Source organism: Urocitellus parryii, chromosome 1, assembly GCF_045843805.1.
Source record: "Urocitellus parryii isolate mUroPar1 chromosome 1, mUroPar1.hap1, whole genome shotgun sequence".
NCBI classification, from domain to species: domain Eukaryota; kingdom Metazoa; phylum Chordata; class Mammalia; order Rodentia; family Sciuridae; genus Urocitellus; species Urocitellus parryii.
Window position 1 is genome coordinate 262,940,902 of NC_135531.1, and position 13,209 is coordinate 262,954,110.

Below are 13,209 nucleotides of genomic sequence, written 5' to 3' on the forward strand. Positions count from 1 at the left end.
AATGCATGGGTGGTTTCCTTGAGTCTTGTTCATGGCTGACGCTGCAGAGTATACAAGTTCTTGATTCTACAACCAGAAAAATCAAATGCACAGTTTGGAACTCTTGAAATTTGAAACCAAATAAAAGATACTGGTTCCCCTTTCTCCATATAAACTGGAGATTTAAAAAAAAATTCCCTATTGTCAGAAAACAAATTTTCAGATTTGTCTTTATCACTTTGGTATTTAATAAGTGTTAGAGCTAATGCCAGCCAAACAGTCACGTGTCAATACTATAGCTCTGTGACTACAACACAGACAAGTTGTTTTAAGTGACTCAAGCACACCAAAGTCAAACCTTTGCAACTTTATATTTTCAGATTTCTAAAAAAAAACATTTTTAATTGTCTTTGTGTATTTTGGACATTAAAGCATGTCAATGAGATTTTAAAAGGATTCAGATAATTATATAAATCATATTTTTTTTCAATCGAATGTATATGATGTAACATGTATACACATATATCACATAGATTTTTCTTCTCCAAATTGTCTTATTGGGTGAAGTAGGAGTAAATAGAACACTCATCTGTCTCTACTCTCTGAATGGTTGTCCACAAGGGCAGCCCAGAGGGCTTCCTCTTACCAGCCATGGGGCAGAATCCAAACTTCTGGTCAGCATCATAGTTCTGTGTGGTTCCGCACCATTTCATGTTGTCTCTCCTGCCCTCAGAAGTACAATCGGTGTAATTGCGGTTGTTGTACAGGAAGGGGAAGTGGCACAAGGCACCATTGGAATTTCCACCTCGAGTTTGAACCAAAACTGCCCAACACACAAATAGAAAGGAGATTACAACTGAGCTTTCCCAGGTACACAGGGGAATCACTATGGGGTCATTCTGAGAGATCCAGGTTTCTGCATTAATTCCCAAACAGTCTATCTCAGAATAAAAAAGGTCTGATCATTTAAATACACTAAATTTCTTAGTGTATTCACCTTCACCTTCAAATCAGAGTTAAATCCCATTGTCACTCATTTTCCCAGAAAAAAAAAATAAACGATAGCTTTGAATAAAACACACTTTTAACCAGAAGATAAGGAAAGGCATTCAGATAGCCATCCAGAGTATTTTTCAGCTCAGTGGGATCATCTACTGATTTCAAGATGTATCTTTAATCACATCATAATCTCTGTGTATCAGTATAAATGACCTAGAGGGCTTTTCTCTAAGCAGCACTGGGAAACATGGGGAGATACCCAGATGCAGAGTCACCATATCTTTTGGTCGAAGAAGAGCAAAAGCAATGGTTCTGGTGCAACCTCACAATTCATGGTTAGACTGTTGGCAAATAAGATGGGTTTTTCTCACTGCTGTGGTTTCTCCTGGGACACTCACCGGTATGGTCTGTACAGAAAGAGTATTTCTGATCCTGTTCATAATTCCAAGTCGTGCTGCACCAAAGATGCCCATCCTGTCGCCCTTCTGTGGTGCAGGAGTAGAAAGTCCTGCCATTGTAGACGAACGGTAAGACGCACGGCTCCCCGTTTGAATTGCCACCAAAAGTCTGGGTTACCGCTATTAGCATAACAGAAAGAATTTCAGTTAATAGAGCTCTCTCACCAATGGCAGCTTATTTATAGCTTAAATGAGAGATTGAGCTTCTGCCCACAAAGAAAAAAGCTGGGAGGACAGATGATCATCTGGTTAATTTCAGTTAAAATGCATTATTAAGGAAACCATGCCTGCTATGGATAGAACCATGACCTGAGTTCTCTGCTCACATCCTTTGTTACCTCTTCTGCCACCATGTCTTGGTTTCTCTATTTATAAAGCTATATTTATACAAGTTAATTAAAGATGTGGCTCAAAGATGCTGAGGGGATATGTATGACTATGTCTTTGCCATAAGAAATAACACTTGAGGCTATTTTAAGGCAATTTCTTTTGAAAAGGGTACTAATTTATTATTACTATAGTTGCTGCCATATTTGTAGCCCCGAAGAGATGCATTAGGTTATTGAATGATGTTTGCATCACAAAGCTGATGAAATCTGAGACGCAGAGTATAAAATTTGGATGCTTCGTTATTCTGAAAGCAACCCTCTTGTAACAATATTTTGGGCAAATAAAGATAATGCATAGCAGTTTGAGCCCCACAATATGAAGGAAATACATAAATTTAAAAAAACATTGGAAGAAAACACATGAAATGTTACCCCAATTGTCTTCACAGAGGAGTAAGATCATAAGATTTCTCTCATTTTATTGCATTACATATTTTGTAAATGAAGGTATTGCAAAAGATAAGTAACAAAGTCATCTGTACTGTTTTTTTAAGTATTTAATTTTTAGTTGTAATTGGACACAATACTTTTATTTATTTCTATGTGGTGCTGAGGATTGAACCCAGGGCCTCACACATGCTAGGCGAGTGCTTTACTGCTGAGGCACAACCCCAGCCCCCTGAACTGTTTTTTTTTTTTTTTGAAATGATAATGCATACCTGTCTCCTGACAGCTGATGCCATTGCCCAAGCAAGTGCAAAGCATTTGCTTGTTTCCTTGTGTCTTCAGCCATTGCATCCCCACAGAGTAGATCACACCACTGTCTGTGACACAGTGACCATAGGGAACAGGCTGGGGGTGAGTCGGGGGCTGGTAAATGGCTTGTCGGACATCTGTGATGGAGCCAGAGCCTAAGGGCACAAGAAATGAAAGTCACAAAACTGGATAAGAGAAGACAGTGAGCGAATTCTTGGAGTCAGAATCCTTAGGATCTCACAGAGATCACTCTGACTTCCACGTGTCACTGGTCAGGAAAAGAAATGTCCCTTCCATTCTGCATTGTAGCTTTTGCATTCAGTCTAAGAAATTATCCACAAAACTTTACCAAATGGTCTCCATCTTCCAGTTCATCTGTGCTACTGGGATTATATTTTTAAATGACAGACATCATTCTGCCATTTCACCAAGCAGATACTTTAAACAAATACCCACTCGGGCCAGGAAACTCATAGTCCATGAGTTTCACAATCCTGCATTTGGCTAACTTCCTGCCAGCCTCACTTCTGGTCACTTTCTTGTCTGCTCTATGCCTTAGACCACTGAGCTGTTCATCCCCAGTATACCTAGAATCACGTGCTGACCTTTTCCTCATGCATTCCCCTTCACCTTACATGATCTGCCTCACCCTTCCTCTCTTAGCAGCCACCATAAGTCCATGCACTTGGGCATTGTTTTTTCTGACACTGATTTTAGGAGCCTCTGCCACTATACAGCAGACTTCTTGCCATCCTGTAACTGCACTCACTGGTGGGTACCCTGGGCAGCCGTACTGGATTCCCTACAAGCTGCCCTTACTTTCTGCATCTTGCTCTTCCACAGGATTACTTGTGCTTTTGTTATTAGTTTTTATAAAATTAATTAATCCTCCTTAGACGAGTTTCCTTCTGGATTAACACAACAGAATGTGCTTATTTTTTCTTGCAACTTTGGGAAATATGTTCTCCTGAAGGCCAGGGTTCATAGCAGAGTCAGAACCGAGGCTAGAATGACTGGTAGACTGAATTCCATGCACTAGAGCCCAGAGATACTTCACAGAGAAAGGAGCCCAGGTCAAAGACTAGGAAGATGGCCCTGTCTCATACACCCCACACTGAGAATCAAGAGGCAAAGGGACATAAAGGATCTGTGCAGCAGGTTTCATTTTGTTTAGCTCAGTATTCCTCAAACTGTTTTGAACAGGGAAACCTTTTTAGCATAGAATTAGTAATTAATAAAAATAGTTAATATTCAATGAGTCTTTACCCCCAGTTAATTTCCAATGACCCCTTTACTCTATTTTAGTAGACAACTGTGATTATTTTTTGTTTTATTTTTGCTTTTTTGTTCAGCAACAACTTTGACGGTAACCAAATAACTCAAAGATACCATCATGTCTTGTTTTGCTCATTTTTATAAGTGTTAGATCAAAATAAAACCTCATCAAAAGAAAAAAATCTAATCCATCAATATTTTTAGCTAAAAGACTGATAGCTAAGAAGCTAAATAACAACGCTGGCACATTAACAAAAATGTGCTGAGAATAATGGCAGAGCAAGGGTACACCCTTGATAACTATATTTCTCTCTTCAGACTCTTACAAAACATCTGTGATGCAAAAAAATCTTTTCTCATACCAGAAGTAACTAAAATTTCTTTTTAAAAATATTAAAGTTATTATTATTGTTATTTGTTTTCCTGCTGGGAATTGTACCCGGGGCCTCTACAAGGCTAAAACATGCACTCTGCCCCTGAGCTACACCCTACCTCCTATCATGTTTTTGAACATGATATTTCCCCCACTAAGGTCTGTTTTCACTTCATCTTAATTTTCCTCCCAAATTTAAAGCCTGATAATAAAAATAGTTTTTAACAACTAATAATCTGTAAATGATCTCAGCTTATTAGTTGAAACTCTGCAAATCCTCAAATGGCACGTCAAGGGAAAGGTGGGTTTGCAGAAATATTTCTTGATCCACTTCCCCATTCATGGCCCTAGTCATCCTGTGTCTCACCAGAGGACGTGGCCTGCAGAGATGTGTGCCTTTCGCACTTCCACTCCCCTCTGCCGTTGCCTGTGCAGATGCACTGCAGCAGGTTTCCTCGATTATCCTTCTTGCTCCAGGTATCTCCAATTTTATAGGATGACCTTGTGTCCTGATCGTTGCATCTGTCTGTTTCAGAAAAGAAGCATGTAAGTACATAAATCAGATCGAGATTGGCAAGGGATCAATTCGAACCTAACAAAGGAATACAGTTTAACGTTTGGTAGCCCACATTTCTGTAACGTTTATATTCAGCTCTGGTGCTGTAGATATTAAATTTCTACAAGATGAGACTGCATTTGCTAAGTGGATAAGTAGAGCTATGTTGTTCCACCTAATTCCACCTTTCTGTTTGCCAAAACTTGTTCATCATATTCTATTAATTTTCTTTCTTTCTTTTTTTTTTTTTTTGGCATGGGGAGTATCCAGGATTGAACTCAGGAGCACTCTGCCACTTAGCCACATCCCCAGCCCTATTTTGTACTTTATTTAGAGACAGGGTCTGAGTTGCTTAGCACCTCACTTTTGCTGAGGCTGGCTTTGAACTCAAGATCCTTCTGCCTCAGCCTCCTGAGATGCTGGGATTACAGAAGTGTGCCACCACCCCCTGGCGGTATTAATCTTTTAAAATAGCTTTCACACTGTTCTTTTAACCAAAATTATTCTCAGGTATTGTATTATATCATTCTCAGGTATTGTACTATTCTGTATTTTTCCTTCTCAGGCTCTCCTGGGCCTTCTCTTAGTAATAATTATGGGCTGCCTTTCAATAGAACTTTCTTTAGAACACCAGACAGGAAGCCCTGAGGGTCTCCTGGGTCTCTACCAATTGCCCCAAGGAAGCTATGAAAAGACAGTAGGATCTCTTTATCCATTCATTATGTAAAAATATTCAGCAGAGGAACAATCTATGACTAAAATGTTCTCTTACTCTCCCCCCAAATACCTATTTAAAATTCACTAACTAAATAACCTCTTTTGAATTGTTCACTATTACCACTCTAAAGGAAAAGTGGGATTATTCATGTAAAATGGTAATTGGTAACTAAATTACCATTAGTCTATGTGTTTAGTTATCTGGCAGATAGATCGTTTAAATTATAATCCAGCTTCATCCATATGCTACAATGTGAATATAGAAGATCTGTTTGTGAATCAGATCTACTACAACTGTTGGGTTGGAAAAAATAATAATTAGATAGCTGGTGTAGGCACACACAAATCCACCATGGGAACTGCCAAGAGAATGGAGGTTGAACAAAGATTAGAACTTTCCTCCAAACTCCAATCAAAAGTCATTCCCTGACCCCCACAATTCTGTTTTCAGTATCTTGGGGGCAAACTCCTAACATTGGGTTATGTAGGTGGTAAGTACATATAATCCTTTCTCATCTCCCTGACCTACTAAGTGCTCTCAGAAGGCTAGGCTAATGTTCAGTTTATATTTACCTCCTTCCTCTACAACCTTCTACAAAGTATGCACTTATCTCATGGAATAAATAATCTTTAAGAAACTTTTGCCAACTTCCTATTAGAAAAGTTTTAAATAATAGATAAGAAATCGAGTTAGATTTTGAATTTGTCTTAAGCTAAAATATTGCCACAGGGGCCTTAAAGGCTGAGAATCAGAACATTTTAAGAACAAAAAATCTAATGAACTAGTAAGTTTCTGAGAAATATTTGGTCAGAATCATTGTCATTTTATATGAGACTTATTTTTTTTTAATATTTTTTTTTTTAGTGTTGCTGGACCTTTATCTTATTCATTTATTTATATGCGGTGCTGAGAATTGAACCCAGTGCCTCACACAGGTGAGGCAAGCACTGTACCACTGAGCCACAACCCCAGCCCCGAGACTTATTTTTGTTGTTGTTGTTGTTAGCAAAGAATTTGAATTTGATGGAGTCTTTTAAGATAATTAAGTGTTTTAAGCTAAATTAGTAAAATAGGTACAAGATATTTAAATTTGATTTTAAATTCAGTTATAATCTATAACATCAATAGTTAATGGCTGTTTTGCATCAACATATTATATAGCTGCTGTTAGTTTTAAATTCTACAAAAGGGGCCCTGAAAACAAAGGCAACAATTTATATTTCAAACAATTTAAAAAGGATCATTAAAGATTCCCGAGGCCAAATTTTCAATAGCACTAATAAGTTGGGTAAGAGACACTATTTATTGATGCCAGAGTTGACAACTTTAACCTATGGTATAAATACTTTTTATTTTCATCAATTTTGCTCATAAATCTTTTAAACCTAAAAGGAAACCTAAACCTTTGGAGCTTGGTTCATTTCCATGTCAAATGCATCCCATGCCAAAAGATATATTGGTGTGCTATTTTTAGTAATCTTTTTGCTCTTTTTGAGATACTTGAAAAACATCTCAGTGACAATTTAGATCATGCATAGAACTAATTTTCAAATCTATGACACATTTAGCATCTGAATAAATACGAAGATTTTTTTTCTTAGTAGCCATAGCCTAAGACCTCTTGAACAAAGATTGTTGTTTTCTACTTATTTAGTCTTCTCAGATACAGAACACAGTGGCTATAGAACTTTCCCTGACATCCTAAACTCTGCAGGGCTGTTATTGTATTGGATGTGTTCTAAGAGACGTCATATTATAATTCTCTCTAGGAATTCCAGAAAACAGTAGCTGGCCTCACGGTCAACACAGAGACCTAACACATACTTCTAGAGGTGCAAGTGATGCGTCCGCTGCCTTCTCCCAGGCAAGTACAATCCACCATCATCCAGCCTTGATAGGGCTTTTCCCAGGTTTCCCCAACAACATAGGAAGTCCCAGCAGCATTGTCAAAACATTTCTCAGCTGTAGAACAATTTGGAAGAAAAACAGAGAGAGAGAGAGAGAGAGAGAGGGGGAGGGGGAAGGTTATTTTGAATTGTACTGTCTCCCTGTAATTTTAAGTGTAGTGTGTTAGCAAAAAAATCCAGCCACATTTTTTTAAGTGGCACTCTCTTCGGAAAGAAAGGCACGCCCTGGACCTAAGCACAGAGTAAGCAGCCAAAGCCAAAGGAAGCTCCAGTCAAACTGGCAGGAAGAGCTTCTCTTCTACTAATGAGCACATGGACTGCACATTTTCAGCCAGTCTCAAGCTTCCCACCAGCGCTTGGTGTGAACAGTATGTATGGATCTAGTCTGTGGGAAAATTCCAAACTTAATTATGAATTATGAATGGCCTGAATAAGACAACAAAAGACCTCTTTCAAATTTGGATTTCTGTAAAAACAACATAAAACCCCCCAAATTAGAGAACAATAAGCAAAGGGAACCAAAAAACTTTTGGACTTATATATATGAGTTCAGGTGAGGATTGAGACTAACAAAAGCTCACAAATTTTTATTATGAAAATAAATTGCCAACGTGCCACGAACAGCACTTGTCATTTTACATTCCAGTCCAGTGCATTTCAATGAAATGTGTCAAAAGTGTCATTTTTTTCTTTTGAATAATTCATATCTTAACCAAGGTGGATCTGAGATCAAATGTATATTTTGGGGTTTTTTTTTGTTTGTTTGTTTTTTTGTTTTTTGTTTTGTTTTGATTTGATTTTGCAGTGCTGGGGACCGAATCCAGGTTCTCATACATGCTAGGCAAGCACTCCACCACTGAGCCCCATAGTGCTATAGTCCTGAGTTCAAATATTAACAAAAGAAGGGCCTTCGTCCTAAATCTTTCAACTCTATCTTGGGATTTTGAAACAAAGTGAAGACTTCTGTATATGGTTAGTACTTTATAATCTGATTTCCTTAAGAAGATTGCAGATCATGTAACATTTCATTAGTTAAAATAAAATTCCCATTTCACTCTTTTTGAAATTGGAATTCAGATTTCCAGTTCATGTACATGTGATTTGGGTTCGACTCAACATCATAGCTCTGCTTGGTGCCCCTATTAATCCGCAAAAGCCACACACCTATAGGCTTGCAGGTCCACTCTCCTTTCCCGTTGCCAAGACACACGCACTCCAACATGTAACCACCAGTCTCATGAGGTCTCCTCCAGGTGTCACCGATCTTGTAGGACTGACCCCCTTCGTGGCAGCGGTCTGTTTAAGAAAGAAGGCAAGGGTTGATAGAGTGGGACAGAGAATTAAGGAGGAAAAAAAAGTCTTGTGTTCCACCTAGAACAGGCACTTATATAGTCTAAAGTGAGACACAGAGAACAGTTTCTGTGTCCTACTAGAGACACAGAAAAGTTAACAGAGCTGGTCACTCTGGGTCAATTCAATTAAATGTCTTTGTGCCTAAAGTTCAAAGGAAACCACAGAGAAATCTGAATATCAAAGAAAAGGCAATAAATCCTGATTCCCCAGAGAGATCACAGAAAATTGGGTCCTAACAGAAAAGAAAGGTGGGGAAGCTTGACCTCCACCCATGCACAGTTGGTTGAGCCTGAGACCACTCAATGCAAAGGCCACATTTGGTAGAGCATTCCCATTTTCAGGTGTATAGAAAGCCTATAATTTACCCTAGGATAGGTATGTAATTTTGGTGGAAAGCAAATGGATACATGCATATAAAGTGTGGGAATCCTGATGCTTCTCTAGGATATTAAATCCAATAGCACATCCAAAGGCTAAATTGTTCATTAGATAGCAAACACTGTAGACCACTGATCTTAAGATCTGCCTATGAAGTTTCATAAACTCTAGCTTAAGTGTGGGGAAAGTTGATTTTGTTTATTCACAAGGAGCTAATTTGTTCTTTTGGATGGAAACATTTCAGATGACTTTAATATAAGTGATTAAAAAATCCTATTAATAGAAAATACTGGTAACTCAATGAATCATACTAGAATGATTGCCTTCGCTTCACTAGAGCTGATGAGAATCAGCCCAGTCCCCAGTATTCCTTGGGCATGCTACGGGGTTAATCATTTCGTATTATCTCTGGGAATTACTATCTCAGAGGTCTGTTTCCTGGATTAACCTACAGGTCACAAATAAACCAGACCATTTCTGATATGCAAGAGGTCTCTGCATGGCAAACAAGAAAAGCAGATAAGATATGACTGACTCACTCTTCATGAACAGCTTTCCAATCACTGGGCTTGAAGATGCCCAGGTAATTTAAAATACTAACTCCCCTAAGCACATCCTACTGAAATGGAACTCAAGAGAGCAGTTTGATTACACCATGTATATACACGCACGCACACAGGGACATAAACACACACTTATAAATTCATACACATTAAATACTCTTTCCACCAGTGCTTAGAACCATCTTCTAGAAGCACAGAACCAGTTGGGTGGCCACACAAAAGCACCTGGTCACCATCCCAAAGGGAAGAATAGTCCATCGTGGGTAACAGAGAATAACAGTGACATTAATAGAGAAATTCACATTTATGACAGTTTATCATCATTTTACAGAACGTCTTCCTTACTTGCAATCGTGCAGCTTATTCTCCCTCGCCCGGCCCCGATGCAGGTACAATCCCAGATCATGGAATCTTTAGGGCGCTCGTAAGTGTCACCCACTCGGTAAGTGTTCCCAGTATACTTGTCAAAACAAGTCTCTTCAGCTGAGGAGAGAAGAAGCCCATGTGAGCCTCACATATGTGCAAGCCTTTCTGCCCCACTAATCCATCCAGAGGAAAATGCGATTTTCTGTTTGAACAGCTACTGCAAGTTTTAAAATGAAGTGCAGAGTTACAGACTCTACCTTTGGCACAAAAAAGGTCACAGTTTTTGACCACTGACAAGTTCTCAGATTTTCTGTAAATATTTCTATCAGAAAGAATTCTCAAGGGAAAAAAAAATTCATACAGAGTAGTAGCTTACAACAGGCTAGACTGAAGAAAGGGATTCAGATTCCAATCTCTGAGTCAGGGCCATATAAAAAGCAGTTTGAAGACCCCTACCTCCCTCTAGGCATTGACCCTTGTTAATTCTAGTAAGTATTTCCATTTGAGCCTCATTGGTGCTTCTCTGAAGGCATTGCTATAATTTACAAGAGATACATCAATGCTCTGAAGGTATGAACACTTTGAAGTGGTTAGTGGTTTTGCATTGAACCGCAGCTGACAAATCACTTTACAATATAGTGCCCTAAAGTGTTTTCTGGCCCATAATCTTATAGTTCAAGATCTGAGATTACTTTCTAATAAACTTTTATAAGTTTTGTTTTGTTTTGAAGGAGGACTCACAGAATCTTTCCTTTTTCTCATTAAAAACTTTGGGAGAGTAAAAGAAAAAGACAACTCTGGAAACAAATTTGGAATATATTGTTTAAAGGTAAAAGTGGAATATGAAAAGCCCACATAACCAGCTTAGAAAGAAGAAATAATAGGCAATTCTATTAGAAAAATGGTGCGTGTATTTTTATTTAGTGCTAAATTTGAGTAACAAGGCTCACTCATTTATTAAAAGACTCTAGTGACATCCCTGCTCCCCGCACAACACTTACGCTCAGGTTTGCTCTCGCAGTTGAAACCTCGACTCCCTCCATAACAGGTACACACCAAGGCATTGCCTAGGTAGGTGCGCTCCCACTGTTGGTTTATCTGATAGTGTTTTCCATTGTCAAAACAACCAGCTGTAAATAATTGAAGGAAAAAGTTATTAAACTTCCATTCTTCCTTTTGTTCAAATTATGGATTTTTTTTCTTTACACACAATCAAATTAATAAGTCTGGGCACCAAGCAGAAAAAGAACTTAATCACCAGAATGCCAGGAGAATTAAAAATAATATTCCACTAAAATATAGACGTAGAAACTAGTTCTTCAAGGAGTTAACCACAATTTGTATAGGTGGATATTTTAATTTATTCTTCTTTGAACTTAGCTAAAATGTTATGCAATGATGTCATTTCCATCTGGCCAAGGGTCTACATCAAAGAAATGGAACAATTCTAAAAGGAGGATAATTGAAATTAACATTTTGAAATATGCAAGGAACTTCAATACCCTTTTGGAAAAAGAAGTCAAGAAAGGCAACTTTAAAGTTTCCTTTAGCTAAGGCAAAGGGAGGGTGTGTCTTTGAAAAACTGGAAGAGGAATTCCAATCCCTTCTTGGTGAAGAATCCCAAGGGGCCTCAGAGCAATCTGAACCAATTACGGATCTTTCAAGTTAGTAAGAAACAAGTTATTATCTTCTCACCTCCACTTGGAAAATATTTAACAAGTTATTTAGTAACAAAGAAAATAAGGAGCAGATGGAAAATTGATAGGCACACATGATCTTTCTCTTTAAAAGCAAGTTTTGATTAATTCATAGAAGGTCACTCTGGGACGTGTAGAATTGATTAGGACAGTGGAGGACACTGCAGAGTCCCTGTCCTCCAATGCATTATCTCCTCTGAAGGCCCCCAGAACCCTCTTGCTCAAACCAAGAGCCTTTTGTGTCCACAGCTGGTTTCTCTCAAAAAAGCGCGCACTCACACTAACACACACACACACACACACACACACACACACACACACGCGCGCGCGCGCGCAAAACTTCAGCCCCAACTTTACTTAGCGTTGAGGTGCCATCCCGGCGACCGCCTGTTTTCAGCCCGCGGTCGGTACTTACGCTTACTTTGAGCGACAGTCACGGGCGACTGGGGCTGCACGATTTGCTGAGCCTGCCTCTTGCTCTTCGAGGCCCCAGTGGAGGGCACCGCTGTCCCCAGGCACAGGACCGCCAGCAGCAGCAGCAGCCGGGGCCCAGGACCCCTGAGCATCTTGAGTGGGTGGGGGGAAAGCCGTCCTCACCAGAAGGCAAGTGGGCAACAAGTTGGGTTCCCTTCGCAACCTGCGGGAAAATTCCCTCCCAACGCTTGTAAGAAGGTGGGGGCCAGAGGATGGGGCAGGGAACCCGTGGAAGGACCGGAGAGGTGGACAGGGCGGGAGAAGTTGTGGCTGCAGGTCCCCGCTCCTCCGCTCGCGCCAGGGGTTCCTTCTCCTCCCCCTGTACAGCGCGAGCGACCGAGCCCGGGACGCCCCGGCTTATATGGGACGGTCCCCTCCGCCCCCCGCGAGGCCCGGGGCGCAGGAGAGGAGGGCTCTGCGCTCTCCCCACGCCCTCCCACCGCCGCCTCTGCCGCCGCCGCGGCCGCCGACCGCGCCACGATTGGCCCGGGCTCCTGGTGACGTCACGGGGGACTGTGGGTTCGCCCCGAACAAAAGAGATGCTGATCGCCCGCCAGGATTGGGGCAGGAGAACTTTTTATTTTTGGTTTCCTTTGCGGTCGTCCAACTTTTTGGGCGATCGGGGGGAGGGATGGGAAACGACTGTAAAGGAGTAGACTGGGAGGAGAGGGAGGGGCTGGAGTTGGGGGAAGCGACGGGCTTGCGAGGCTGCCCCCTCTTCCCTTTTCTTTCTTTTAAAATTGGGGGTGGGGGTGGTGTTTGAGGACATTGCGTCACCTCTGGGGGGAAAAAGTCTGTATTCACAGGAGTGCATTTTGTGGGGGAGGAAAACCCATAAAGTAGCCACCACCTTCCAGCTGTAGGAATCCAGACTTTGCCGTCCCAGGGCGGGGCTGGCTATTTTTTTCTGCTGCCTTTCTTTGGTCTAATGTGCCCTGGGTTGGGACATCCTTTCTTTGACTTCACGGGTGTCCTGTTCAGACTTCTTTCCTCTACGCTGTACCTACCTGGATAGGAGAAAGGGCCAG

General features: G+C 40.5%; 1 protein-coding gene across 10 annotated transcripts in view; it reads right to left on the bottom strand.

Moving 5' to 3' along the window:
• The window catches only part of Fn1 (fibronectin 1), a 64,884-nt gene extending 52,330 nt beyond the window's left edge, over positions 1-12,554 (bottom strand). For 7 of the 10 annotated variants that reach the window (XM_077803510.1, XM_026402352.2, XM_077803504.1 and 4 more), the window contains exons 1-9: positions 12,123-12,553; positions 11,012-11,140; positions 9,990-10,127; positions 8,515-8,646; positions 7,268-7,405; positions 4,537-4,695; positions 2,485-2,676; positions 1,377-1,556; positions 626-802 (exon numbers count right to left, since the gene is read on the bottom strand). In XM_077803510.1, coding sequence (XP_077659636.1) covers positions 626-802; positions 1,377-1,556; positions 2,485-2,676; positions 4,537-4,695; positions 7,268-7,405; positions 8,515-8,646; positions 9,990-10,127; positions 11,012-11,140; positions 12,123-12,273 — 1,396 coding nt within the window. In that variant the 5' untranslated portion in view covers positions 12,274-12,553. Of the gene's footprint in view, positions 1-625; positions 803-1,376; positions 1,557-2,484; positions 2,677-4,536; positions 4,696-7,267; positions 7,406-8,514; positions 8,647-9,989; positions 10,128-11,011; positions 11,141-12,122 lie in introns of all 10 variants that reach the window. The other 3 variants (XM_026402345.2, XM_077803499.1, XM_026402348.2) reach the window with 3 other exon arrangements.
• Between the last annotated feature and the right edge of the window lie 655 nt (positions 12,555-13,209).